At 35.6% G+C, this 27,168-nt stretch overlaps 1 protein-coding gene across 2 annotated transcripts in view; it reads left to right on the top strand.

The window, feature by feature from the left end:
- The window catches only part of gkt (tyrosyl-DNA phosphodiesterase glaikit), a 112,426-nt gene that overhangs the window by 35,492 nt on the left and 49,766 nt on the right, over positions 1-27,168 (top strand). For both annotated transcript variants that reach the window (XM_089103523.1, XM_089103525.1), the window contains exons 3-4: positions 23,461-23,607; positions 25,284-25,460. In XM_089103523.1, the coding sequence (XP_088959649.1) occupies positions 23,461-23,607; positions 25,284-25,460 (324 nt within the window). The remainder of the gene's footprint in view (positions 1-23,460; positions 23,608-25,283; positions 25,461-27,168) is intronic.

The following is a 27,168-nucleotide window of genomic DNA, read 5'->3' on the forward strand; positions in this document are numbered from 1 at the left end:
GGTTATGTTCATCTTGTACGAGACGCTTTCTCTAATTGTCAAACGGGAAATGATACTCCCAGGTACAGGCGTCTGGAATTTTGATATCAGAGTTCATTCTCATCTGCTATTTTTTGGATAGTTCATAAGGTGCCTTATCGTTAAGGGGTTGAACACTGGGACCGTTGGGACTTGGGACTTGATTTATTATCAACACAGTCCGGATTGGGTTGATTTTCTTCTCAGCATATCGTTCTTGGGATATTTTAAAGTACATAGAGAATGTAATTCTCGTATAAAATTGTTCGTTTGTGCACTTTGTTGGTTTGAGGTTAAAGTTCTCTTTTAAAATTGTTCGTGCCTGGCTTGCGTCTATTAACTTTTGCGGTGATTCCTTGGTTAATCACAGAAGAATTGATGTTTGGATTTGGAATGGTTCGATATCAAACATTAGTGACTCCTTCAACATATTGTCTTTAACTTGTGGGAGGGGTATATTGTCACTGAGGGGTTAATTTTTGTTTCTGTAATTCAATGGTTGGTTTCCAGGTCCATTTTTCAGAAATTATCTCATAGCATGTATGGGATAACAGAGATATTAACTTTTCGCATTTGATAGAGGTGATAGGATGGATTCCGAGAATCCTACCGACCGCGACATATGTAGCGATAAAAAAGGACTTTGGCAATTGTGGTAATAAAGATTGACCGCGTCAAATGTAATATTATGCTTTAAAGCTGTGAACTTACACCTTATAAGCTCTCCGATAGCGCCACTTATAGTGCTAGAGACTGTGCCATATGTAATATTATACTTTAAAGCTGTGGCGATTAAGATGTGCCAAATGTGGCAATGAAGTCTGGGGCCACAAATGTAATATTATGATTAAAAGCGGTGTACCGATCGCGCCACTCGCTGAAAGAGAGAAAACAAAATGCGTAGCTATAGTAGGTTAGAAATTCTCCAACTATCAATTTGGGAGGGTAACCTTGCTTCTTCGGGTTATCACCGTGGCGATTACCTCTAATATTATGTAGAAATCAGATTCCTGGGATCGTTACCGATGAAGACATACAACCTAGTTACCGGCTGTGCGATTAGATACAGATATATAAATAAAACAAACACAAATAGAAAAGCAATAAATGTATTGAGACTGACATTTAGGTGTAAAACAGTGCTTCACTTCACCTGAAGACAATAGTGGCTGAGATAACAATAACCAAATCTCTACAATGGCTGCATAATGATAATTCTGACAAAACGAATGTCCATTAATAGTTCTGACCAACAAATCGATACGAATGCCAATAATAATAAATCTGATCTACGAATGCTCTCATCGAAATGCCTCCATAATAATAATAATAATGATAATGACTGAATTGCAATGCCTTAATGCCTAAAAAAACACTTTACTTCACTATATCAAATTAATCCTGCTTCTGTGCTCTGAGTGATATTTCACGATTGGCCCAAGTCCTGTGGAGGGGGCCGCTACCTTGTTATTCTGTTTACCAACTCACTTCATTATGCTAACTGTTCATCCAATAATTTTTTTTTAATATTGTCGATAATTTAAAGATTAATACAGCTCTTATAACTTAAAGCTCCCGAGAAACTTTTTACCTCGCATTTTTTTTATTACCTAATATCTTAGTAAAATTCGCAACCAAATAGCGTGATTGTTTGGCTGAGGCCAGAACGCAGGTTTTCTGTGTGCTGATTAAGAATTTCGAATCTTGGAAGTGAGATTTAAACTTAATTGTGGGAAGTTTAATTTACGTCGGAATTATCTTTAGAAAGAAAGAATTTTATTTTTTTGTATTTTAAATATATCACATATTACTCACGGTACATATGATTTACCATAAAACCATATGACGGCAAAAAACAACAAAAAATTTTCAACTTACCATAAAACCACATGACTGCAGAAAAATAACAACTAAAAAGTTTCAACTTACCATATGACTTACTATAAATCATATGACTGCAGAAAATAACAAATAAGAAGTTTCAACTTACCATATGACTTACCATAAACCCATATGACTGCAGAAAATAACAATTAAAAAGTTTAAACTTACCATATTACTTACCATAAAACCATATGACTGCAGAAAAAAAACAACTAAAAATTTTCAACTTACCATATGACTGCAGAAAAATAACAACTAAAATGTTTCAACTTACCATATGACTTACCATAAATCATATGACTGCAGAAAATAACAAATAAAAAGTTTCAACTTACCATACGACTCATCATAAAACCATATGACTGCAGAAAATAACAAATAAAAAGTTTCAACTTATCATGTGACCTACCATAAAACCATATGACTGTAGAAAATAACTATTAAAAAGTTTAAACTTACCATATCACTTACCATAAAACCATATGACTGCAGAAAAACAACAACTAAAAAGTTTCAACTTACCATACAACTTACCATAAAACCATATGACTGGAGAAATAGCAACTAAAAAGTTTCAACTTACCATATGACTTACCATAAATCATATAACTGCAGAAAATAGCAAATAAAAAGTTTCAACTTATCATATGACTTACCATAAAAACCATATGACTGCAGAAATACAACAACTAAAAATTTTCAACTTACGATATGACTTACCATATGACTGCAGAAAAATAATAACTAAAAAGTATAAACTTACCATATGACTTACGATAAAACCATATGACTGCAGAAAAATAACAACTAAAAGGTTTCAGGTTACCATATGACCTACCATAAAATCATATGACTGAAAAAAATTAGAACTAAAAATTTTCAAACGGAACGTAAGCCTAAACTCTCTAACTTATTAGGAACTTCAAATGGGACACCTCAAAAATGTTTGTGACTATAGCCTACAACAATAAAGAAGCAGACTATGAGTAAAATATGTTAAAAAAAAATATGAAAAAAATACAAAGGATGAAGTTTTGGATGAAAATAATGGAACCAACACAAGATTTCCAAGATTCAAAATTTTTCGCGGAATTAACTATCCAATGTTTTTTTTATTTACTTTTGCGGTTAAGTGGAAAGTAGTGTTGTGTTTTTTACGTGAATTAATTAAAAAAACTTTTTCCACAAAATAAGTTTTTCAAAGAAAAGTAAAGAACTTTATTTAACAAAAAATGAGCAAAAATAAAATCAAATAATCTACCATGCTCGAAACTACCACAAATCAGCATCGATAAATAAATGAAACCCAAAACGAACAGAAATTACAATAAATAACCGAGTCAAACTCAAAACGAGCAGAAATTAACATAAGTTGGGCGCAAAACCCCTATGCCTTCCCAAGGCCAGAATAAAATTTGTACTTTACTAAAAAAAATATAAATGTTTTTACTTTTATAACTTTAATATATCAAATAATGTTAACATTTTGATTACTAAATATCAGTAGATGTATATTAAGTGACAATGCACATTCATTTGTATTTTTTCAGTAAAGTGCAAATTTTGTTGTGGCCTTGGGATGGCATAGGGGTTTTGCGCCCAACTTATGTTAATTTCTGCTCGTTTTGAGTTTAACTCGGTTATTTATTGTAATTTCTGTTCCTTTTGGGTTTCATTTATTTATCGATGCTGATTTGTGGTGATTTCACGCTTGGTAGATTATTTGATTTAATTTTTGCTCATTTTTTTGTTTAATAAAGTTCTTTACTTTTCTTTGAAAAACTTATTTTGTGGAAAAAGTTTTTTTTACTTAGTTTCTGTTCCTTTTATATTGACATAGTTTATTTCAGGGAAAAAGAAAATAACACTTTAAATATTTTCGTTTTTTAAGACTTTATAGTTTGGCCTGCTATTTCTATGCTGGAGAAAAAGTTTCAGCAATTTTTAAGAACATACACTTTGAAAAATCTGGACACAAATAGTACTGTTCAATTTAGTTTTATACCTCCTCTAGTTGACCTGAAATTGAAAACTTGATACCATTCGCAAACAAAATATGTTTACTTTCTTTGATAGCTTGGATACACTTACGCTATTTTGATTTGGTTAAATTTCAAGAGCAGAAGTAGCCCCGAAAGTTTGAACATAATACCCTCAGTCGTTCTTGGGATACTGCTGAGATGCCTTAGATACTGCTGAGATACTGCTGAAGCAGATCAGCGTCCAGCTAGCGACTCGCAAAGTTTCTACCTTATGAATAGGTAGAATATTTTGTAAATAAAAATCGGATTTGAGGAATACTAAATCTATTCTGTAAATCATATACAACAACTTTTTATATAAACCTTATATGCCCCGAGGGCATAATTTACAACCCTTGCACTGAGGACTCTGATTGGGTTATCATGCTAAAAGACCTAATTTCCAGAACTTTCAACTACGTTGAACAAAATGGATATCACAAAATTTTGATTGGATGTGTTTGGGTAAATAGTGGGCGTGAGAAGAGCGTTAGTCGCTATCCAGTCACTTTCAACTGTTAAATAAGGCACTAGCCCTTTCAATTTCCAATTGAATGAGCCTTTTTGAAGTCTCTACGACAACGCTTTCAATAAAAACTATATACCCCCAGGGCATAACTTACAACCCTTGCACTGAGGGCTCTGAAGGGGTTTTCATCTTAAAAGACAAAATTTCCAGAACTTTCAACTACGTTGAACAAAATGGATATCTCAAAATTTTAATTCGATGTGTTTGGGAAAATGGTGGGCATGAGAGGGGCGTTGGCGCTATGCAATCACTTTCAACTATAAAAAAGGCACTAGCCCTTTCAATTTCCAATTGAATGAGCCCTTTTGAAGTTTCTACGACATCACTTTCAATTAAAACTTTATATGCCCCAAGGGCATAACTTACAACCCTTGCCCTGAGGGCTGTAGGGAGAGGGGTTTTCATCCTTGAAGACCTAATTCCCAAAACTTTCAATTACGTTGAATAAAAAGGCTATCTAAAAATTTTGATTGGATGTGTTTAGGGGAATGATGGGCGGGGGTGGGGGCTAGTTGCCCTCCAATCACTTTCGACTATTAAAAACGGCACTAGCCCTTTGAATTTCCAATCGAATTAGCCCCTTTTGAAGTTACTACGACAACGCCTTCTATAAAAACCTTATATGTCCCCATGGCATAACTTAAAACCCTTGCCCTAAGGGTTGTGGGGGAGTGTCCTCCTCAAAAATATATTTTCTATCTGGAAATCAACTGTGCTGAACAACATGGCTATCACAAAATTTGTATTCGATGTGTTGTGGGGAAGGATGGGCGGGGGGGGGGGGGCTAGTTGCCATCCAATCACTTTCGACTATTAAAAAGGGTGCTAGCCCTTTTAATTTCCAATCCAGTGAGCCTTTTTTGAAGTTTCTAAGACAACGCGTTCTATAAAAACCTTATATGGCCCCAGGGCTTAACTTAAAACCCTTGCCCTGAGGGGTGTGGGGGAGTGTCCTCCTCAAAAAAATATTTTCTATATGGAAATCAGCTACGCTGAACAAACTGGCTATCTCAAATTTTTATTGGATGTGTTTGGGAGAATGAGGGGCGTAGGGGGGGGGCTAGTTGCCCTCCAATTACTTTCGACTATTAAAAAGAGTACTAGTTCTTCGAATTTCCAATCGAATGAGCCTTTTTTGAAGTTTCTACGACAACGCCTTCTATAAAAACCTTAGATGCCCCCAGGGCATAACTTAAAACCCTTGACCTGACGGTTGTGGGGGAGTCTCCTCCTCAAAAACATATTTTCCATCTGGAAAACAACTACGCTGAACAGAATGGCTATCTCAAAATTTTTTATGGGATGTGTTTGGGGGAATGATGGGCGAGAGAGGGGGACTAGTTGCCCTCAAATCAATTTCGACTATTGAAAAGGGCACTAGACCTTTGAATTTCCAATCGAATGAGCCCCTTTTGAAATTTTTACGAAAAACGTTTAAATAATGTCTTATTTGCCCCCAGGGCATAACTTGTAACCCTTGCCCTAAAGACTGTGAGGGGAGTGTCTTGCTCAAATGTGTGATTTCCTGAACTTTAACTGCGTGAAACAAAATGGCTATCTCAAAATTTTGATTGGATGTGTTTGGGGAAATCGTGGGCGTGGAAGGGTTGCTAGTTGCCGTCCAATTACTTTTGACTATTAAAAAGGGCACTAGCTATTTAAATTTTTAATCAAATAAACCCTTTTCGAACTTTCTACAACAACGCTTTCTTTAAAAAACTGATATGCCCCCAGGGGATAACATACAACCCATGTCCTGAGGGCTGCGAGGAGGTTGTCATCCTCAAAGACCTAATTTCCAGAGCTTAAAATTACATTGAACAAAATGGCTATCTCAAAATTTTGATTGGATGTGTTTGGGGAAAAGGTAGGCGTGAGAGGTGGGTTAGTTACCGTCGAATCACTTTCAACTATTAAAGAGGGCACTAGCCCTTTGAAGTTCCAATCGAATGTGGGGGAGTGTCTTCCTCAAAAATATATTTTCCCTGTGGAAATCAACTACGCTGAACAAAATGGCTATCTCAAAATTTTAATTGGATGTGTTTGGGAGAATGATGGGGGGGGGCTAGTTGCCCTCTAATTACTTTCGACTATTAAAAAGGGTACTAGCCCTTTGAATTTCCAATCGAATGAGTCTGTTTTGAATTTTCTACGACAACGCCTTCTATAAAAACCTTAGATGCCCCCAGGGCACAACTTAAAACCCTTGCCCTGAGGGTTGTGGGGGAGTCTCCTCCTTAAAATTTTTTTTTCTATCTGGAAATCAACTACGCTGAACAAAATGGCTATCTCAAAATTTTTTATTGGATGTATTTGGGGGAATGATGGGCGAGAGAGGGGGACTAGTTGCCCTCAAATCACTTTCGACTACTAAAAAGGGCACTAGCCACTCCAATTTCCAATCGAATGAGCCCTTTTCGAAGTTCCTACGGCAACCCCTTCGATACGAAGTGCCCGGGTATAGAGAAAAAAAAAACAAAAACACATTTTGCCCACATCGTTCTGTACTTAGGCAGCGCTAGCGTGCTGCCTTTGTCTATAGAGCTTTTAAAAGAACAAAATAAGGTTAGGTAAAATTAGTCTAGCCAATAATTTATTGGTTTAATAAATTTATTTCATAATGATTTTTTCCTTTCATTTGGTCTTTTCATTAAACTCTTCCGCTTTTATTTTTATTAATTAAAAAAACTTTCTAGAAAATAAATTTTTCAAAGAAAAGTAAAGAACTGCATTAAACTAAAAATGAGCAAAAATAAAATCAAATAATCTACCAAGCGTGAAAATAGCACAAATCAGCATCGATAAATAAATTAAACCCAAAGCGAACAGAAATCCTTTTCTTTCTCGTTTTTTTTTTTTTTTTTGTTTTTTTTTTTTCTACATACCCGGGCACTTCGTATCGAAGGAGTTGTCGTAGAAATTTCGAAAAGGGCTCATTTGATTGCAAATTGGAGTAGCTAGTGCCCTTTTTAATAGTCGAAAGTGATTGGAGGGCAACTATGTTTTTGAGTAGGACACTCCCCTACAACCCTTAGGGCAAGGGTTTTAAGTTATTGCCTGGGGGCATATAAGGTTTTTATAGAAGGCGTTGTCATAGAAACTTCAAAAAAGCTCATTTGATTGGAAATTCAAAGGGCTAGCGCCCTTTTTAATAGTTGAAAGTGATTGGAAGGTAAATAACCCCCCTCTCAAGCCCATCATTGCATAGTCAGCGCGCCAGTGCTGTCTAAGTAAAGAACAATGTTGACACAATGGGTTGTGTTTTTGGTTTTTTTCTCTCCATACCCGGGCACTTCATATCAAAAGAGTAGTTGTAGAAACTTCGAAAAGGGCTCATTCGATTGGAAATTGGAGTGGCTAGTGCACTTTTTAATAGTCGAAAGGGATGGAGGGCAACTAGCCCCCCCCCCCACCCCGAGCCTTTTTCCTAACAAATCCGATGAAAATTTTGATATGACCCTTTTGTTCAGCGTAGTTTATTTCCAGATAGAATATATCTTTTTGAGGAGGACACTCCCCCACAGCCCTTGGAGCAAAGATTTTAAGTTAAACCATGGGGACATATAAGGTTTTTAATGAAGGTATTGCCGTAAAAACTTCAAAACAGCCTCATTTGATTGCAAATTCAAAGGGCTAGTTACCTTTTTCATAGTCGAAAGTGATTGGAGGGCCACTAGCCCCCCCCTCCCACGCCCCACGTTCCCCCAAATACATCCAATCAAAATCTTGAGATAGCCATTTTGTTCAGCGTAGTTGATTTTCAGATAGAAAATATGTTTTTGAGGAGGAAACTCCCCCACAACCCTCAGGGCAAGGGTTTTAAGCTATGCCCAGGGGGCATATAATGTTTTTATAGAAGGCGTTGCCGTAGAAACTTCAAAAAAAGCTCATTCGATTGGAAATTCAAAGGGCTAGTACCCTTTTTAATAGTGATTGGAGGGCAACTAGTCCCCCCCATGCCCATCATTCCCCCGAATATATCCAATCAAAATTTTGAGATAGCCATTTTGTTCAGCGTAGTTGATTTCCTGTTATTAAATTTGTTTTTGAGGAGGACACTCCCCCACAACCCTCAGGGCAAGGGTTTTAAGTTATGCACTGGGGGCATATAAGGTTTTTACAGAAGGCGTTGTCGTAGAAACTTCAAAACAGGCTCATTCGATTCGAAATTCAAAGGGCTAGTTCCATTCTTAATTGTCGAAAGTGATTGGAGGGCAACTAGCCCCTCCCCCACGCCCATCATTCTCCCAAACACATCCAATTAAAATTTTGGGATAGCCATTTTGTTCAGCGTAGTTGATTTCCACATAGAAAAAACATTTTTGAGGAGGACACTCCCCAACAACCCTCAGGGCAAGGGTTTTAAGTTATATCCTGGGGCATATAAGGTTTATATAGAAGGCGTTGTCATAGAAACTTCAAAAGGGGCTCATTTGATTGGAACTTCAAAGGGCTAGCGCCCTTTTTAATTGTTGAAAGTGATTGGAGGGCAACTAGCCCCCTCCCACGTCCATCATTCACCCAAACACATCCAATCAAACTTTTGAGATAGCCATTTTGTTCAGTGTGGTTAATTTCCAGATAGAAAGTTTGTTTTTGAGGAGGATACTCCCCCACAACCCTCAGGGCATGGGTTTTAAGTTATGCCCTGGGGACATAAAATTTTTTATAGAAGGCGTTGTCGTAGAAACTTAAAAAAAGCTCATTCGATTGGAAATTCAACGGGCTAGTGCCCTTTTTAATAGTCGAAAGTGATTGGAGGGCAACTAGCCCCCACCCCACGCCTATCATTCCCCCAGTCACATCCTATAAAAATTTTGAGATAGCCATTGTGTTCAGCGTAGTTGATTTACAGATAGAAAATATGTTTTTGAGGAAGATACTCCGCCTCAGCCCTCAGGGCAAGGGTTTTAAGTTATGCCCGGGGGGCATATAAGATTTTTATAGAATACGTTGTCGTAGAAACTTCAGAAAAAGGCTCATTCGATTTGAAATTCAAAGGGCTAGTGCCCTTTTTAATAGTCGAAAGAGTTCAAATAGTTGTTTAATACTTGTCAGAGTTCAACCTGTCAACACCTCTCTTAGTTCAAAGCACAGTTCATATAATTATCCAGTAAGCTTATCGCAGATCATTTCTGGTCTTCGTTCTCGGTGCGAACAAAAAGCTCCTCCCACTTCTTCGTGCAGTTATTAATAGCGGGTTTCCACTTGTTTCGCGTCTGACTTGTCTACCCGTGAAAAGATCTGATGCCGCTTATGTTTCTACGTTCTCTGGAGCACTCGCACCCCGGTCCGGGTTTTTATAATGGGTGAGATAGGGAATGATCATTCTGGATAATTATATGAACTGTGGTTCAAAGCTACAGTGATTGTGACCTTTGTCCAAATGGCAAAACAATACTGTCCAGAATGCAGACTAAGAGTTACTTCTAACTCAATCAATTGTGCAAATTGTGACTCTTGGTTCCACGCAGGGGCCGAAAAGTGTGCCAGGATAGACATTACTAATTGGAGTAACTCCTGGATGTGCCTTGACTGCTCCACTAAATCCAAAGTAAATCTTACTTCTTCTTCGGGTCTTTCTGTACCCCGTTCTGGCTTCCCTCGAATGCCTCGTACCCCAGTTGAAAGAAAAAGAATTCTTAGCATCCTAAGTGACCTAAGCAGTCCTTATCCTGACCCTCCACACAGCCAGCTTTCTGTTTCAACAGAAAAATCAAACAAGCCCCAGGAGGCTAGTTCAGTTGGTCCTACAATTTTACTTGCCCCACCCCAGTGTCAAGTTCTTGAAGTTCTTCCCGAAGGTCCAACACATGTATCATGCCAAACCACTGAATGCAGCATGGATAAATATGTTCAAACGGACAGCGTCACGACATCCCCCTCATCACTAGCAGATTTTACCAAAATTTTGACTTTAAAAGAAAAGCTAACGGATGTGTTAATGCTAATTAGAGATTTTTTGTCAATTTATGAAAATGATTCAAGCAGTCAATTTACAAATTATTCCATCACAAACGAGGTAAATAACACCTTAGATTCTCATCATCAAAACAGTGCATCGTCCCCAAGCTCAATGAATATTAATGAAGGAAGCAGAGGATTCCTCTGCTTCTAAGGACTTATATGAACTTAGAGGATTCTAAGTTCATCAACTTTAGCCACTAAGAGTGACATAAACCCGAGTTCAGAAATTGTACCTGACCCCAATATCACCTCTATTCAACCTAATTATAATCCTGACCTTGAGAACTCAATCAGAGATGCCCCAATTTGTTTTGAAAGTACTGAAGTGATTCTGACTAATAATAAGGACTTCTCTGCAAATAATCGCAAATGTGCTAATATAATTTTGGCAGGTATTTGCAAATTAGATGATAAATGTCATTTTGGACATGATCGTGCTCCAAGCAAGCTGCAGGAAAAAAGTATTCCTGATAATAGTGTTATAAGAAATTGCAAGTTTTTTAAGCAAGGGAATTGTAAATTAGGTCCAAAGTGCCCATATAATCATGGATATATTACCCGTAACTTTAAAAAACAAAATGAAGCTAGTACAAGAGTTTGTTCTCAATTTTTATATAACAAGTGCGACCAAAAGAAGTGCTCGTTTTTACCTCACTGGCAAGTGTACTAAAACAAAGTGTAATTTTGACCACGTTCCTTTATGTAAGTTAGCATCAAGTGGGCGTTGTTTTGGGTGTGATAGCCTGCATATTTATGTCCCCCCTTCTTTTTTACAAAATAAATCAAGCTGCAAACAAAAAACAAGTGCACAAACTTGGGCAGTCCCAGCTGTTACCAGTCAAGGTAACCCAACGTTTTTTTAGGGCGACGCCGAAAGTATTCACGACCCCCCCCCCCCTCCCCTAGTTCCTGTTCCATTTGACTTTCAGTCTTATCCTCCTGCATACCTGATACAGAACAGTATACCTCGGGAATCCATCCCTCGACACAATCCTCCGCCCCAAGTACTTACGCCTGCCCAGTCAGTCCAACCCCCAAAAACCCTTTACTCAATTCGGACCATCCCCCCCCCCCTCACTCATTTTCCTCCAAAAAATCCAAATTCCTTTCGACTCCGTTCTTCTCCGTGCGTCCAAGAAGTTACCGACCGGTTCTGGACTCCACCCGTTATTTGCCGAAACAAACCCACCCCCTCCCCGCTCAGACACCCCCCTCCGTACTTCCCTCGCTCAGCATCATCTTGCCCCCCCCCCAAGCCCCATATAAAGAACACTCCCAATTTGAATTATTCCCAGATGACCAGGAAACCTTTCTCCCTTCCCTTGCACTTTATCCCCCCTGGCTACCCTATCAGTGTGACTCTGGTTTAAGAGTAAGCAGGCAGAACGATCCACAGGTAACACATCCATGCAGAGTTTCTAAAACTTCAAATAGTGAGACGAATTCCACCGTAGTTCCATCCCAACTTAATAATATTCCCATAATTTGTCCCCTGTCCTCCTTTTCTCTCAAGGCCTATCCATTCCCTCCTTTTAATTGTACCTCAAAGCCACACCCTTATCCACAGCATCCTTCTCATAAACTTCAACTCTAAATAACTCCATCCCGAGTTGAAAAAAAAAATCCCAAAACCCAAATCGGTTTAAATTTTCTACTTACCAATGCTGAGAGCCTGAATTTTGACAAAATTACCGAACTCGAGGGTATCTCTGAAATTCATAAAATTAGTATTGTTTCTGTGACAGAGGTTCAGTCCCAGAACCCAGATTTCCTAAAAATCAGCAATTATACTCAGTTTATAAAACTTCGCCCTCCTTATCACCCTCTCGGGAAAAAAGGGGGTGGTATATCATTTTTTGTCCGAGATAACCTCCAGCCTAAACTCATCCCCACCCCCAACTCATCAGATTATGATGAAATTCTATGGCTGAGCCTTAGACCGAAAGTACTTCCCCGCCCTTTCAATTTAAAGGTAACCACCGTCTTTTATCATTTCCCTAACCAAAGTGTTGACCAGAAACGCTAATGTGTACAACGATTTCTTATAAGTTCTGACTTTGTGTTATCGAAGTATCCGAACACTGGTATTTCCGTACTTGGCGATGCGAATGATCTGAGGATGGACTATATCTGCACCTCTCTTAATATTAAACAACTGGTTAAAATATCTACAACAAAAGGTAACACCTCTCTGGACGTTATTTGTTCAAACATGAGTAAGTATTACAACTCCCCGCAAGCACTGCCACCACTAGGAGGCAGTTACCACTATTGTCTTCTTGTTTCTCCCTTCTCAGCCATTGAACATTCCTTTACTACCTCCATTGGGGTTTGCCGTCCCCTCAGTGACACAGGCCTTTTTTCTTTTGGATCATGGCTGACCAGTGAAAATTGGTCAGACCTATATATTTCTAATAATTTTGATGACAAAATTTTGATTTTTCACAAAAAACTAATTGATTCCTACTCATTATGTTTCCCAGAAAAAAAAAATCAGAAAATGCTCTCCCTGATGACCACTTTTGAACCCCCGTACTGCGAACCTTTTCCCTGATTACCATGTACCTGATAGAAATCGTCCTCCACGAGCTGTGTCCCAGCCTATCCCCACCTTATCTCCCATTGTTTGTACTACCTTGCAGTATAAGAAATCTTTTATCCTTTTTTTTACTGGCATAATTTATAGGTGTTAATTTGTATATAAATTTTTTCTTTTCTCTTATATAATAAAAGAAACAACTCGTTTTTCTTTTTACTCTTTTTTTAGTACCAATCTTATTTTTATGTTGTTTTTTAAAAAGTTGTTAATGTGTATATTATTTATTTTTTCAGTTTTTATCTTTTTAACTAGTTGCCATTTTGCAGTTTTTAATATAAGTGACAAAGGAATCATATAGCATTCCAATATTTAATTATTTATTTATTTTTTTGCATTGGTTGCCAATTTTTTAGTTGTTGTGCTTTTGTTATGATTTTCTTGCTTGTTTGTTTTTTTATGGACTTCGAAATTCGAATTTGGCCCTTCAGGGCTTGTGATAGTAATTTCTCGAAATAAATATCTATCTATCTATCAAAGGAGTTGTCGTGGGAACTTCGAAAGGGGCTCATTCGATTGAAAATAGAAAGGGCTGGTGCCCTTTTTAATAGTCGGAAGTGATTGGAGGGCAACTAATCCCCCTTCCACGCCCACCCTCCCATTTGCTCATTATGTTTAAAAACTAAATTTTTCCTCAAGATTAAACCAAAATGCACTGTGATAATGCTAATTCCCAATAAGGCATCTCAGCAGTATCCCAAGAACGACTGAGGGTGTTATGTTCAAACTTTCGAGGCTACTTCTGCTCTTAAATTTAACCCAATCAAAATAGTGTAAGTGTATCAAAGCTATCAAAGAAAGTAAACAGATTTTTTGCGAATGGTATCAAGTTTTCCATTTCAGGTCAACTAGAGGAGATATGAAACTAAGTTAAACAGTACTATTTGTCTCCAGATTTTTAAAATGGTGTATGTTGTTAAAAATTGCTGAAAATGTTTCTCCAGCACACAAATATCAGGCAAAACTAGAAAGTCTTAAAAAATGAAAAGATTTAAACTGTTAAACTTTTTCGATTTAAATTTAAACTTTTTCCCTGAAAAGAATATGTCAATATAAAACGAACAGAAATTAATTAAAAAAAACTTTCCACAAAATAAGTTTTTCAAATAAAAAGTAAAGAACTCCATTAAGCAAAAAATGAGCAAAAATCAAATAATCTACCTAGCCCGAAACTACCACAAATCAGCATCAATAAATAAATGAAACCCAAAACGAAAATAAATTACAATAAACAACAGAGTCAAACTCAAAACGAGCAGAAATTAACATAAGTTGGGTGCAAAACCCCTATGCCTTCCCAAGGCCAGAACAAAATTTGCACTTTACTGAAAAAAATTATAATGTTTTTACTTTTATAACTTTAATAAATCAAATAATTTTAACATTTTAATTACTGAATATCAGTATATGTATATTAAACTGACAATCCACATTCATTTATATTTTTTCAGTAAAGTGCAAATTTTGTTCTGGCCTTGGGAAGGTATAGGGGTTTTGCGCCCAACTTACGCTAATTTCTGCTCGTTTTGAGTTTGACTCGGTTATTTATTTTAATTTATGTTCGTTTTGGGTTTCATTTATTTATCGATGCTGATTTGTGGCAGTTTCGAGCTTGGTAGATTATTTTATTTTTATTTTTGCTCATTCTTTATTTAATGGAGTTTTTTACTTTTCTTTGAAAAACTTATTTTGCGAAAAAAGTTTTTTTGATAAATTACAATAAACAACTGAGTCAAACTCAAAACGAGGAGAAATTAACATAAGTTGGGCTCAAAACCCCTATGCCTTCCCAAGGCCAGAACAAAATTTGCATTTTACTGGAAAAAATATAAGTGTTTTTACTTTTATAACTTTAATAAATAAGATAATATTAACATTTTGATTACTAAATATCAGTATATGTATATTAAACTGACAATGCACATTCATTTGTATTTTTTTCAGTAACGTGCAAGTTTTGTTCTGGCCTTGGTAAGGCATACGGGTTTTGAGCTCAACATATGTTAATCTCTGCTCGTTTTGAGTTTGACTCGGTTATTTATTGCAACTTCTGTTCGTTTTGGGTTTCATTTATTTATTGATACTGATTTGTGGTAGTTCTATGCTTGGTAGATTATTTGATTTTATTTTTGTTCATTTTTTGTTTAATGGAGTTCTTTACTTTCCTTTGTAAAACTTATTTTTTGGGAAAAGTTTTTTTCAATTAAATTCTGTTTATTTTATATTGACATAGTCTTTTCAGGAAAAAAGAAAATAATACTTTAAATCTTTTCGTTTTTTTAAGACTTTATAGTTTGGCCTGCTGTTTGTATGCTGAAGAAAAATTTTCAGCAATTTTTAACAACATACACCCTTTTAAAAATCTGGACACAAATAGTAGTGTTTAATTTAGTTTCATACCTCCTCTAGTTGACCTGAAATGGAAAACTTGATACCATTCGCAAAAAATCTGTTCACTTTCTTTGATAGCTTGCATACATTTACGCTATTTTGATTTGATTAAATTTTAAGAGCAGAAGTAGCCCCGAAAGTTTGAACATAATACCGTCAGTCGTTCTTGGGATACTGCTGAGACGCCTTATTGGGAATTAGCATAAACACAGTGCATTTTGAGTTAATCTTAAGGCAACATTTAGTTTTTAAACATAATGTGCAAATGGGAGGGTGGGCGTGGAAGGGGGGTTAGTTGCCCTCCAATCACTTTTGACGATCAAAAAGGGCATCAGCCCTTTCTATTTTCAATCGAATGATCCCTTTTCGAAGTTCCCACGACAACTCCTTCGATACGAAGTGCCTTAGTCTAAACAACAACAACAACAAAAATAATACATAACGCTTTCTATAAACACCTTATATGCCCCAACGGCATAAATTACAACCCTTACCCTAAGGGCTGTTAGGGTGGTTGTCATCCTCTAAGGCCTAATTTCTAGAACTTTCAACTATGTTAAACAAAATGGCTATCTCAAAATTTTGATTGGATATGTTTGGGAAATGGTGGGCGTGAGAGGGGCGTTAGTCGCTCTCGAATCACTTTCAACTATTGAAAATGGCACTAGCCATTTCAATTTTCAATGAAATGAGACCTTTTGAAGTTTCTACGACAGCACTTTCAATAAAAACCTTATATTCCCCCAGGGCATAACTTACAACCCTTGCCCTGAGGGCTGGGGGTGTCATTCTCAAAGACCTAATTTCCAGAACTTTCTACTACGTTGAACAAAATGGTTATCTGAAAATTTTGATTGGATGTGTTTGGAGGAAGGGTGGGCGAGAGAGGGAGGTTAGTTAACCTCCAATCGCTTTCAACTATTAAAAAGGGCACTAACCCTCTCAATTTCCAATTGATTGAGCCCTTTTTGAAGTTTTACGACAACTATAAACACTTTTATGTTCCCTTGGCATAACTTACAACCTTTGCCCTTGGGGCTCTGGGAGGTTTGTCATCCTCAAATACATAATTTCCAGAATTTTCAACTACTTTGAACAAAATGGCTATTTCTAAACTTTGATTAAATGTTTTTGGGGAAATGGTGGGCGTGAGAAGGGGTTTAATTACTCTCCACTCACTTTCGACTATTAAAAAGGGCAATTTCAATTTCCAATCAAATGAGCCCTTTTTGAAGTTTCTATAACAACTTTCTATATAAACCTTATATGCCCCCAGGGCATAACTTACAACCCTTGCACTGAGGGCTCTGAGGGGGTTATCATCCTAAAAGACCTAATTTCCAGAACTTTCTACTACGTTGGGCAAAATGGATATCTCAAAATTTTGATTGGATATGTTTGGGAAAATGGTGGGAGTGAGAAGGGCGTTAGTCGCTCTCCAATCACTTTCAACTATTAAAAAAAGCACAAACCCTTTCAATTTCCAATTGAATGAGCCCTTTTGAAGTTTCTACGACAACTCTTTGAATAAAAACCTTATATGCCCCCAGGGCATAATTTACAACACTTGCCATGAGGGCTGTGGGGGGGGCGGAGAGGTTGTCATCCTAAAAGACCTAATTTCCATAAATTTCAACTACATTGAACAAAATGGATATCTCTAAATTTTGATTGGATATGTTTGGGGAAATGGTTGGCGTGAAAGTTCTGGAAATCCTCCTCAAAAATGTATTTTCTATCTGGAAATCAACTACGCTGAACAAAATGGCTATCTCATAATTTTGATTAGATATTTTTGGGGGGATGATGGGCGTGGGGGGGGGCTATTTGCCCTCCAATCGCTTTTGACTATTAAAAAGGGCACTAGCCCCTTCTATTTTCAATCAAATGAGCCATTTTCAAAGTTTCTACGACAACTCTTTCGATACGAAGTGCCCTGGTATGAAAAAAAAAATACATTGTGCCAACTTCAGTGCGATTGCGCTGCCTATGATACGTAATAAATGTTTATATGATTACTTGTCTAGCAAGAATTTCAAACAAAGAAGACTTTTTTTTCTTTGTTAATTCATATCCTGTGATGGTGTATAGGAGCTTCTCCAAATTTTCAAACGTTGCGTCATCACCTTCTTAAGGGGATGTGCTTGGGTTTAGTTTTGATTTCCTAAATCTTTGTCTTTGAAAATTTTATTTTAATTGTCTCCTACTTTTGACTGATTAGTCTTACTTTTATCCAGTCTCAATACTAATTTACTTCATTTTATTTGACGTTTTTTCAGCTCCTGGGGTATTAAGTGCTCAATATTCTTGAGCTAGCTCAATGCTATTCCACCAAGTTCTTGGCATGCATATTATTCGAAGATTTTCTCCGTTTTGAATTATTCTGTTCATAGAAAGTTTGGTGAAGCGTTTGTTAAAATTGTCCCTAGATTTCTAAGTCAGCGCTTTGTTTTGCCTATATCGCGTTGTGAAGTTTTGAATGCTTTGAATCATCTTAAGTCGAAATCTATTGATGCTGATGTTATCTCTAAAATGCATCTAACTCCCCAATGTGCTGAGATTGTGGCACATCTTGCTCTTTTGTTTCAAATGTGCTTGGCATCTTCTGTCGTCCCGGAAAGCTTTTTGTGTGGCAGCGTGACTTCAATTTTAAAAAGAGGTAAACCGCCAACAGATTGCTCTTCTTACCGTCCAGTATCTGTTTCTTGCAATATTAGTAAGGTCTTCGAGTATGTTCTTTTACCTAATATAACTCGAAATATATCTTTCTTTGGTGATAATCAACTTGGTTTCAGACCTGGTGTGGGGTGCCAACATGCTAATCGTGTCCTTTCTTCTATTCTACTTTCTAATTCTTCTAAGGGTAAAGGCGTATATCTCTGTACACTTGATCTTTCAAAGGCTTTTGATTCTGTTGTTCATAACCAGGTTTTCTTTTTATTGGCTTCTTTTTGGGATAATTTCTTGGTTGATTTACCCTTCGCGGTTTTGATATTCTAATTCTTCTCTCCGCCCTAAATCTTCACAAAAAACAAGTATCCATGTATTTTGTGGTGTAAGACAGGGAGATATTCTATCACCAACTCAGTTCAAAATTTTTATTTCTTTTGTTTTGGAAAACGTCTCAGGTATTCTTTATTTCGGTTGTTCTGGTACTTTTTACATTGCCCATGCTTATGATATTCTCCTGAATAGTTGTACCAAGTCTGCTCTTTCTGTTATGATTTCCTTAGTTTCTCGGCCTGTTCTAAATATTAGTCTATCAATGAATCTTGACAAGTGTGAATTCTTATCTTATAATCTGTCTTCTACTCCTCTGGTATGTAATGAATTTTCTGTACTTTCTGTCTCTTCCTTTCGGTGGCTTGGTATTACTGTTTCTAATTCTCTAGCTCTCTTTCGTAAACAGATTGTTGCTGATTCAGTAAACAAAATTCAGTTCAGTTATTCAAAAATTGAAGCACATCGTTAAAAATATAACAGAAGAGCTCTTGGGTGTTTATTCTCGACTTTTTCTGATCATTCTGTGCTTTATTTTTCGGGTGTTCGTTCTGTTCCTAAGCTAAAGGGTTTGAAAAAGATTAAAGTTTTATATTTCAAATTTTGCCAATTTCTTCTTTATCTGAAGCCATTGCCTGTAAATTGGTATCAAGTTACAAGTGTACATTTCACAGATGTAACTCGAAAACTCAGTAACCTACACAAAAAGCTTTCTGTAGATGTATTTTGTAATATTGGCCCTGATCATGGTCTTTTAGAGTTCTTTTCTTAGTTTAATTTAATTGCTAGTGTTTGTTGAGTTCTTTTTTGGTTTTTCTTTTTTATTATTATGTTTGTACTCCACTTGTACTACTTGTTGTCTTGTAGTTGTGGGTAATAAATGATTGATTGAATATACAACTAGTGCTTCCTTACGTTGGGCTACTATATCCAATAGCTTGATTGAACTTTTACCTGAAGCAATAAACAGGCGGCTATCTAAATGTCCCATAATTGGAAATTAGAATCTACAAGCAGAAAAAAGTTGATCTTATATAAAAAAAAATTAATGCTGGACTTCTAGCAAATTTTAGTTTAATTTTAATTTAATACAAATTATTAACCAAAAATGTCACATAAACACATGCCCTCCAAATGCCACAGCATACTAATGTTAATTATTGTAGAAAAATAATAATTAACATTAACCTCAGAAAGAGTTTAAAAAAAAACATAACTACAATATCAAGTACCCTACTATTAATAACTTAACATTTAACTCCTTACTTAACACACATATATCAAAATAAGATACTAAATTTAGCGATTCATCCTTCAACAGCTTAAATACATTTATTTCTACCCTACAATGCCAATTTATATTTATATTATTACTTCTCTAACAGGATTTTTTTCTGATTACTTCTCCAATAGGAATTTCTTCTGAGTACTTTTCCAACAGGAATTTTTCTGATTACTTCTCCGAGAGTAAATTTTCTCTGATTACTTCTCCAACAGGAATTTTTTCTGATCACTTCTCCAACAGAATTTTTTTTTGTTTTTCTAAAATATGATTTTTTCTCTTGTAAATCGACATCCTGTTACACAAAAGTTCGATGGCATCATCGCCATCTCTATCATCATCAACATCTCTATTATCATCGATATGATGATCTGAAATTCGATACCATCATCATCATCTCCTCAAGGGTGATGTTCTGATTCCATAAAACTTATTGAGGAACAATTTGTTTATTCACCTCCAAACTTTCCACTTTTTGGCTCTCATGTCCTAGTTTAATTCAGTTTCAGTTCTAATTTCTTCTTTTTTGTATTTTTTTACATCCCCAAAGACATGAAATTCCCTCTAATACTTCCCAATCTCTAATCACAAGATTTTATGCCTCTGTTGAACCTTTGCTTGAAACAATGAACAGACAACTGGAGAGATCACACTCAGCAAATTGGTTACTGATTGACGTTTCTCAAGGTCTCACTAAATTTTTTCCCGTAATTGCTTTTAAGTGTTTACATGTTTGTTTTTCAAACAAAAGCTTTTTTTTAACCCACGTGATGCTGCATTGAATTTTTCAGTCACCTCTAGTTTCAGAAAAGTTCTAGTTTTGCATAATTTCACAAATATATGGAAATGTTAGCAGTCAGTATGTTTTAACCAATCTTATAGATTGATTAATGATAATTTTGTTTCTATTAGATTTCAGTTTTTCGTATGTTTGTCAGACAATACTACGTAATACTAATTACCATCTTGGAGATGCACAAGGATTTGCTTGGGGAGGGATCAGATTCGTCAAGATGGCAGCATACTAACAAAATAGGCTATATTGAAAAAAATTAGCTGGAATTTTCTTACAGAGGAAGTAGTAGAAAATGTGAAAGGTTTTTTTATTGGGCAAGGGGAGGCACCGGACATTGATGTAAATAATGATGAAGACCACACAGCCTTTCCATCTTAAAAACGATAAGTAAAACAACACGGGATTTTGCTAACCTTAAGGTTAACAAAGGTTTAACCTTTGTTTAAACCTTTGACAAAATAGGCTATATTGAAAGAAATTAGTTGAAATTTTCTTACAGAGGAAGTAGAGAAAATGTGAAAGGTTTTTTTATTGGGAGGGGGAGGCACCGGATATTGATGTAAACAATGATGAATACCACACAGCCTTTCCATCTTAAAACGATAAGTAAAATAACATGGGATTTCGCTAACCTTAAGGTTAACAAAGTTTAACAAAGGTTTATCCTTTGTTTAAACCTTTGACAAAAGAAATTAGTTGGAATTTTCTTATAGAGGAAGTAGTAGAAAATGTGAAAGGTTTTTTTGTTGGGAAGAAGGAGGCACCGGACATAGATGTAAATAATGATGAAGACCACACAGCCTTTCCATCTTAAAAATGATAAGTAAAACAACATGGGATTTAGCTAACCTTGAGGTTAACAAAGGTTTAACAAAGATTTAAACAAAGGTTTAACCTTTGTTTAAATTTTTGACAAAATATGCTATATTGAAAGAAATTTGTTGGAATTTTCTTACAGAGGAAGTAGTAGAAAATGTGAAAGGTTTTTTATTTTGAGGGGGAGAGACCGGACATTGATCTAAACAATGATGAAGACCACACAGCCTTTCCGTCTTAAAAACGATAAGTAAAACAACATGGGATTTAGCTAACCTTAAGGTTAACAAAGGTTTAACAAAGATTTAAACAAAGGTTTAACCTTTGTCTAAACCTTTGACAAAGTGGGCTATATTGAAGGAAATTAGTAGGAATTTTCTTACAGAGGAAGTAGTAGAAAATTTGAAAGGTTTTTTTTTACTGGGAGGGGTAGGCATCGGACATTGATGTAAACAATGATGAAGACCACACAGCCTTTCCGTCTTAAAAACGATAAGTAAAACAATATAGAATTTAGCTAACCTCAAGGTTAACAAAGATTTAACCAAAGGTTTAACCTTTGTTTAAACCTTAAGTTTATTTCGGCTCTATATCCAAGAGCCGTCCTCAGCAAACCACGTATTTTCTTATAGAGGAAGTAGTAGAAAATGTGAAAGGTTCTTTTATTTGGAGAGGGAGGCACCGGACATTGGTTTAAATAATGATGAAGACCACACAGCCTTTCCGTCTTAAATACGATAAGTAAAACAACATGGAATTTAGCTAACCTTAAGGTTAACAAAGGTTTAATAAAGATTTAAACAAAGGTTTAAACTTTGTTTAAACCTTAAGTTTATTTCTGCTCTATATCCAAGAGCCGTCCTCAGCAAATTACGTATATAAATAAAATATATAAAATATGTATTTGATATATATATATATATATATATATATATATATATATATATATATATATATAATATATTTATAAGTAAAATTAAACTTACAATTGCTCATTAGCAATGACTTGGGAATTAAATAAGCTGATCTTGAGGCAATTGAAGTTAAGCCTAAGCTAAGTAATAGTGTTTCTTTAAATAGGGATTTTGGGGAGTATTCACTCAATGCTTTATGCATATATTTGATGAAAAATTACTTATAAATTATATAGAAATACCAATAGCCAAAAGGCAAGAAGGCCAGCTGCTAAAGAGGCAGGAATAGCAATATGTTCATAATTTATACATGAATGAATTGCCTCGTGTCGTATGATTTCACCTTCAATGCTGGTTGAACTTTGTTGTACTAACGGTTCTGGGATTGTTTTAGTTTTTTAATTTTAGTTTTATTGATTCAAGTTTGTTTATAAGTTGTATTTTATTTATATACGTAACTTGCTGAGGATGGGTCCGAAATATTCTTAAGGTGTAAACAAATTTCACTGTCTTAGATAAATTTCCTGTTGTTCTACTTGTTGTTGTTTTTACTGTTGCTCCTCCTACACGTTTTGGAAGGGGAAGGAACCAGACGTTGATGCTTCTCCTACATGCGTGTCACACTGTCATGTTTTTATTGGAAACCAATCCACCTTTTCTCTTCATTTGGAAAATCTCTGGTACATATTCCAAAATGTAATGAGAAATTTCAATCCATATTCTCCAGTCATTTCGAACTTGCAACAAAACGATAGGACCCAAAACTCACAAGATGCATATTCAATGAAAATATGCTTTTATCACTATTATCACTAACTACATTAATAATTGTTGCATCACAATTGCGAGATTGTGGTTCAAAACACATGTCGCTCCTCCCTACTTCCCTTAAGGATGGGTAACTCTAAGGCAAATATAGCCAAGAAACCAGAGTTGCCAACTTGCACATTTTTCGCATGAAATGCACTTTTTTTGCCTCAGAGGGGACGCCGAAGAGTGAAAATAAATTTTTTTGGGTTTCAGTTTTCTTTCGCTTTAAACGTCAGTAGTTGGTATATTTCTCAAAGGTACATTTAACCTAAGGAACAGGGTTGCCAACTTGCACACTTTTCGTGCTAAGTGCACACTTTTTACCTCAGAGGGGATATAGAAAAAGGGATGTGCAAATTGTTTTTTACTTGCACTTTTTTGAGCAAGAACCAGTTTGTTTTTTTCCCGTGATTAGATTGTGTCCTACGTTTTACAGATTCGAGTGTGCCAGACACAGATCAAAGTAAAGAGGAAGAGATAAAAAAGAAGGTAAACCCAAGAAGCCGGGACGAGAATGGAGAATTTCCCTTGCAGAAGAAGAAGAAGTTAGATGAACAAGAACGAAAGGTCTCTCAGATACAGGGTAAAAATTACAAAATATTTAAATCAGCTTTACTTAGTGGCGTCGTTTTGGGGGGAGGGCCGTTCCCCTCCTCCTTGAAAAAATGCTGGAGCTACGTCCCTGACTCTACTAAAAAAAAATTGACGAAAATGGCCAGCCATGACAAAGGAACAAAGAGAGAAAACTAAATGAAGAAAACATACAAAAAGCAGACAGAGAAAGCAGTTGCTTTGTTGCTTTCATTGAAGTAACTATTAGTAGCAATGACCCAAGTGTTCTGTTCCGACAATTGTAGCTTAATATTAGTGTTAGTTTTTTTTTTAGTTTATTTTAGTTTTTTAATCTTTGTTTCTTTTACGCTGAAGACGCCACTTTTTTGTGCAGGTGAAATTTCCGCGTCGTTAAGGTTTTTTGTCTTTTCGCTACTGGCCGAAGTCTCGTTTTGTCTGTTTTCTTCTTTGAGTTTTCTCTCTTTGTTTCTTTCTAAAGGTAATTCACACCTATGCAAGATCCACTACCACGAATTTAAATTTGTTGAATTATTAAATGCTCAAACTTTAGGGTTAATTGTAAATATTTTTAAGTGCGTTTGTTTTTTAAGTTTAGGTGGTACGTAAAGCTATTAGTTCACATTATATTATTAGTACAAGGTGTTGGAACCATGGAGAGGATAGGAAGTGGGATTCAAAAAGTGATCCATTTCAATATAAATATATATTGAAAAATATAAATATATATTGAAATATATGCTGAAATAAATATTATTTATATCTATATAAATAATATAAAAGATATTATTAGGTATTCATCAGCTAACGACACAATTTAAAACTTGGCTCATGTTTAATAAAAAATTGTTTGACCTGATACACTGAAATTCAAGAGGTATTGTGAAACTGTAAAATTGGACTTATGGTATAGATTTTGAAAACTTAGGTTTTTTATGCCAACAATTCGGCCATCTACTTTTGTATTGTCCAAAAAGTAGATGTCACCGATGAACCATCAAAAAAATCTTTATTATTTCAATTTTATTTTTCTTATGGCAGGCCAATGTAATTTACAAAATTATCTTACCATTTCTGTTAGTTTTTTTAATACTTGCACACGGGGTGGAAAATAGGGACGATTGCCCGAATTGAACTTGGGTTCAATAACGGGCAATTTTCTGCGAGCGGAGATCTTCCTGGGTGAAAATACCGACTCCCAGGCAATATGGATGATCCTCTCCAGGATCGATTGTAGTGAGTGTGGGGCCGGAGTGTTTTTTTTTGTGGGGCCCTCACTGCATAATAAGTATTTGAACAAAACATACCTGCGTAGTAGTTTACGAATGTAAACTTGTACGCAGTGCAAAATATCTCTAATATAGGACTATCCCGATTAAATTCAATAAATTTGATATGAACTTTTACGGCTGTCAGTTTTCTATAGTATAAAGTATATGTTATATAATAATAAACACATTAATAAATCTCATCCAGCAGTGCAAATTTAAGACAAGTATATTTTTAATTGTTTGAATAATCCGTAATTTATCCATTATCGGCAGACACAATTTGCTTTAAACTTCAATTTTTTTTTTCATTTTGATGGTAATTCGGGGCTCTTTCAAATTTTTGGCCCTTTATCCGGTTCTGACCCTCTCCTATTAAACTTGGGTGGAAATACTTGTTACCTCAATGTTAATTTTTTAGATCATGGGCCATCGCAATTGAAATATATCCAGAGCTCGTCAGCATCAGCCCTCCAAGCAAGTGGTTTTCGCACAGTTTTAGATAAATGGAAATCTGCAGCGCCTTTTCATCTTTTCTTGAGCAAGATTACTCACGTTGAAAAGACCCATGAGGAACCCCTTACATTGTCTTTTTCAGGTACCTTTAATTATTTGTTTGTCAGTTATCTTTTTAAACTTTGATTATTACTTATTATTTTTTTGTAAAATTTATTTAATTTCACCTTTTCATCTTTTCTTGAGCAAGATTACTCACATTGAAAAGAAGCATGAGGAACCCCTTACATTGTATTTTTTAGGTCCCTTTAATTACTCGTTTGTAAATTATCTTCTTAAATTTTGATTATAACTTATTTTTTTTTTTATTAATTTCATTGTTAAAACTGTTTTCGAACAGTTTTAGATAAATGGAAATCTGCTTCTCCTTTTCATCTTTTCTTGAGCAAGATTACTCACTTTAAAAAGACCCATGAGGAACCCCTTACATTGTTTTTTTTCAGGTACCTTTGATTATTTGTTTGTCAATTATCTTTTTAAATTTTGATTATTACTTATTTTTATTTTTATTATATCCGTTAATCTTCTCTATAGTTTCTAAAAAAGTCAAATTTATTTTTGCGAATCTTGCACTATTGTTCTTTTGAACATCATCTCTTTGTCTATGAGATATATTACAAAAAATAGCTGCCATTTCCTCCATTCAGAAGCTAGATCAAAGAGTATGGGTAAATTGTAAGAATGGAAATTGGCGCTAGTGTCGGCAAAAAACATTAAAGCCATCTAGCGTTTGGCGACATTAGGCTTTTTTCAAGGTTTGTATTCGTTTTTCTGTTAGGGACTGAGATCAGACTGTTATTACTATACTGATTTTACCAACTGTAGAACTTAAATTAATTAATCTTATTATTACACTGAAAAAATGCCAAGTGATGCCAAACGCTAGATGGCGTTGCGGTTTTTTTTAGTCAATACCAAAACCGGTTATCTATTCTCTTTGGGCAAGATAACAGTGCAGTTCTCCTAAGTTTTTTAACATTAAGTATATGGCTCTTGACAAAAAAAAGAAAAGTAAACTAATCCTAACTCAGATAGAAGCGTGCATTAAAGTTGCCTCAATTCGTAATTAAGATAAGATACTTTCATCGGCATCTTTTTATCTTCTTCTGGAGCTAAACCACTCCTCTTGATATGATTCTTGAGGAGCCCCTTACATTGTCTGAATCAGGTAGTATTATGGTCTTTTTTTTGTAAAATTTGTAGGGCTCTGGAGTCGTGGTATATTGAAAATTTCCGTAGTGGGAGTCGCAATTGGTTATAGCCCATAAGATCTAGTTAACTGAAGCTTTAAAAAAAGGCTGAGGAATTGGAGCCTTGGAGTCGATGATGGTTATAACATATAACTGACTCCACAGCCCTGAAAATTTGTTTGCTTTTGGTGACCAGGCATATTGCTTCTACTACTAACAAATCATTGCAATGCCAAACCGCCCGAGGCCTACACAGCTGCACATGCTTCTCCATCCCAATCTATTCTGTGTTTCCTCAAGTGTTGTGATTGGGAGATGGAGAGATGGCTTCCCCCTCCTAAGAAGTCCTAGTTTTATTCAAATTCTTTCTTACGACCTTTTCCCACCCCATTCGGGGACGAAATGACACTTGCTTGGCTCAGAGGGTTGGCCAAAAAAGATGATCTTTGACATTCTGTCATCTTTCATTCGCAGAACATATCCTTTCCGTCTCAATCTTTCGTTCATTATAGACCAGATATAGAAATAGTCCATTTGGCTTCTAAATAGTAGTTTAGAAAATTTAAATATTTTATTTTATATATTTATTTCTAAAAACTA

The sequence above is a fragment of the Artemia sp. Qi Xiang Cuo genome, chromosome 17 (assembly GCF_049724085.1).
Source record: "Artemia sp. Qi Xiang Cuo chromosome 17, ASM4972408v1, whole genome shotgun sequence".
Taxonomy (NCBI): domain Eukaryota; kingdom Metazoa; phylum Arthropoda; class Branchiopoda; order Anostraca; family Artemiidae; genus Artemia; species Artemia sp. Qi Xiang Cuo.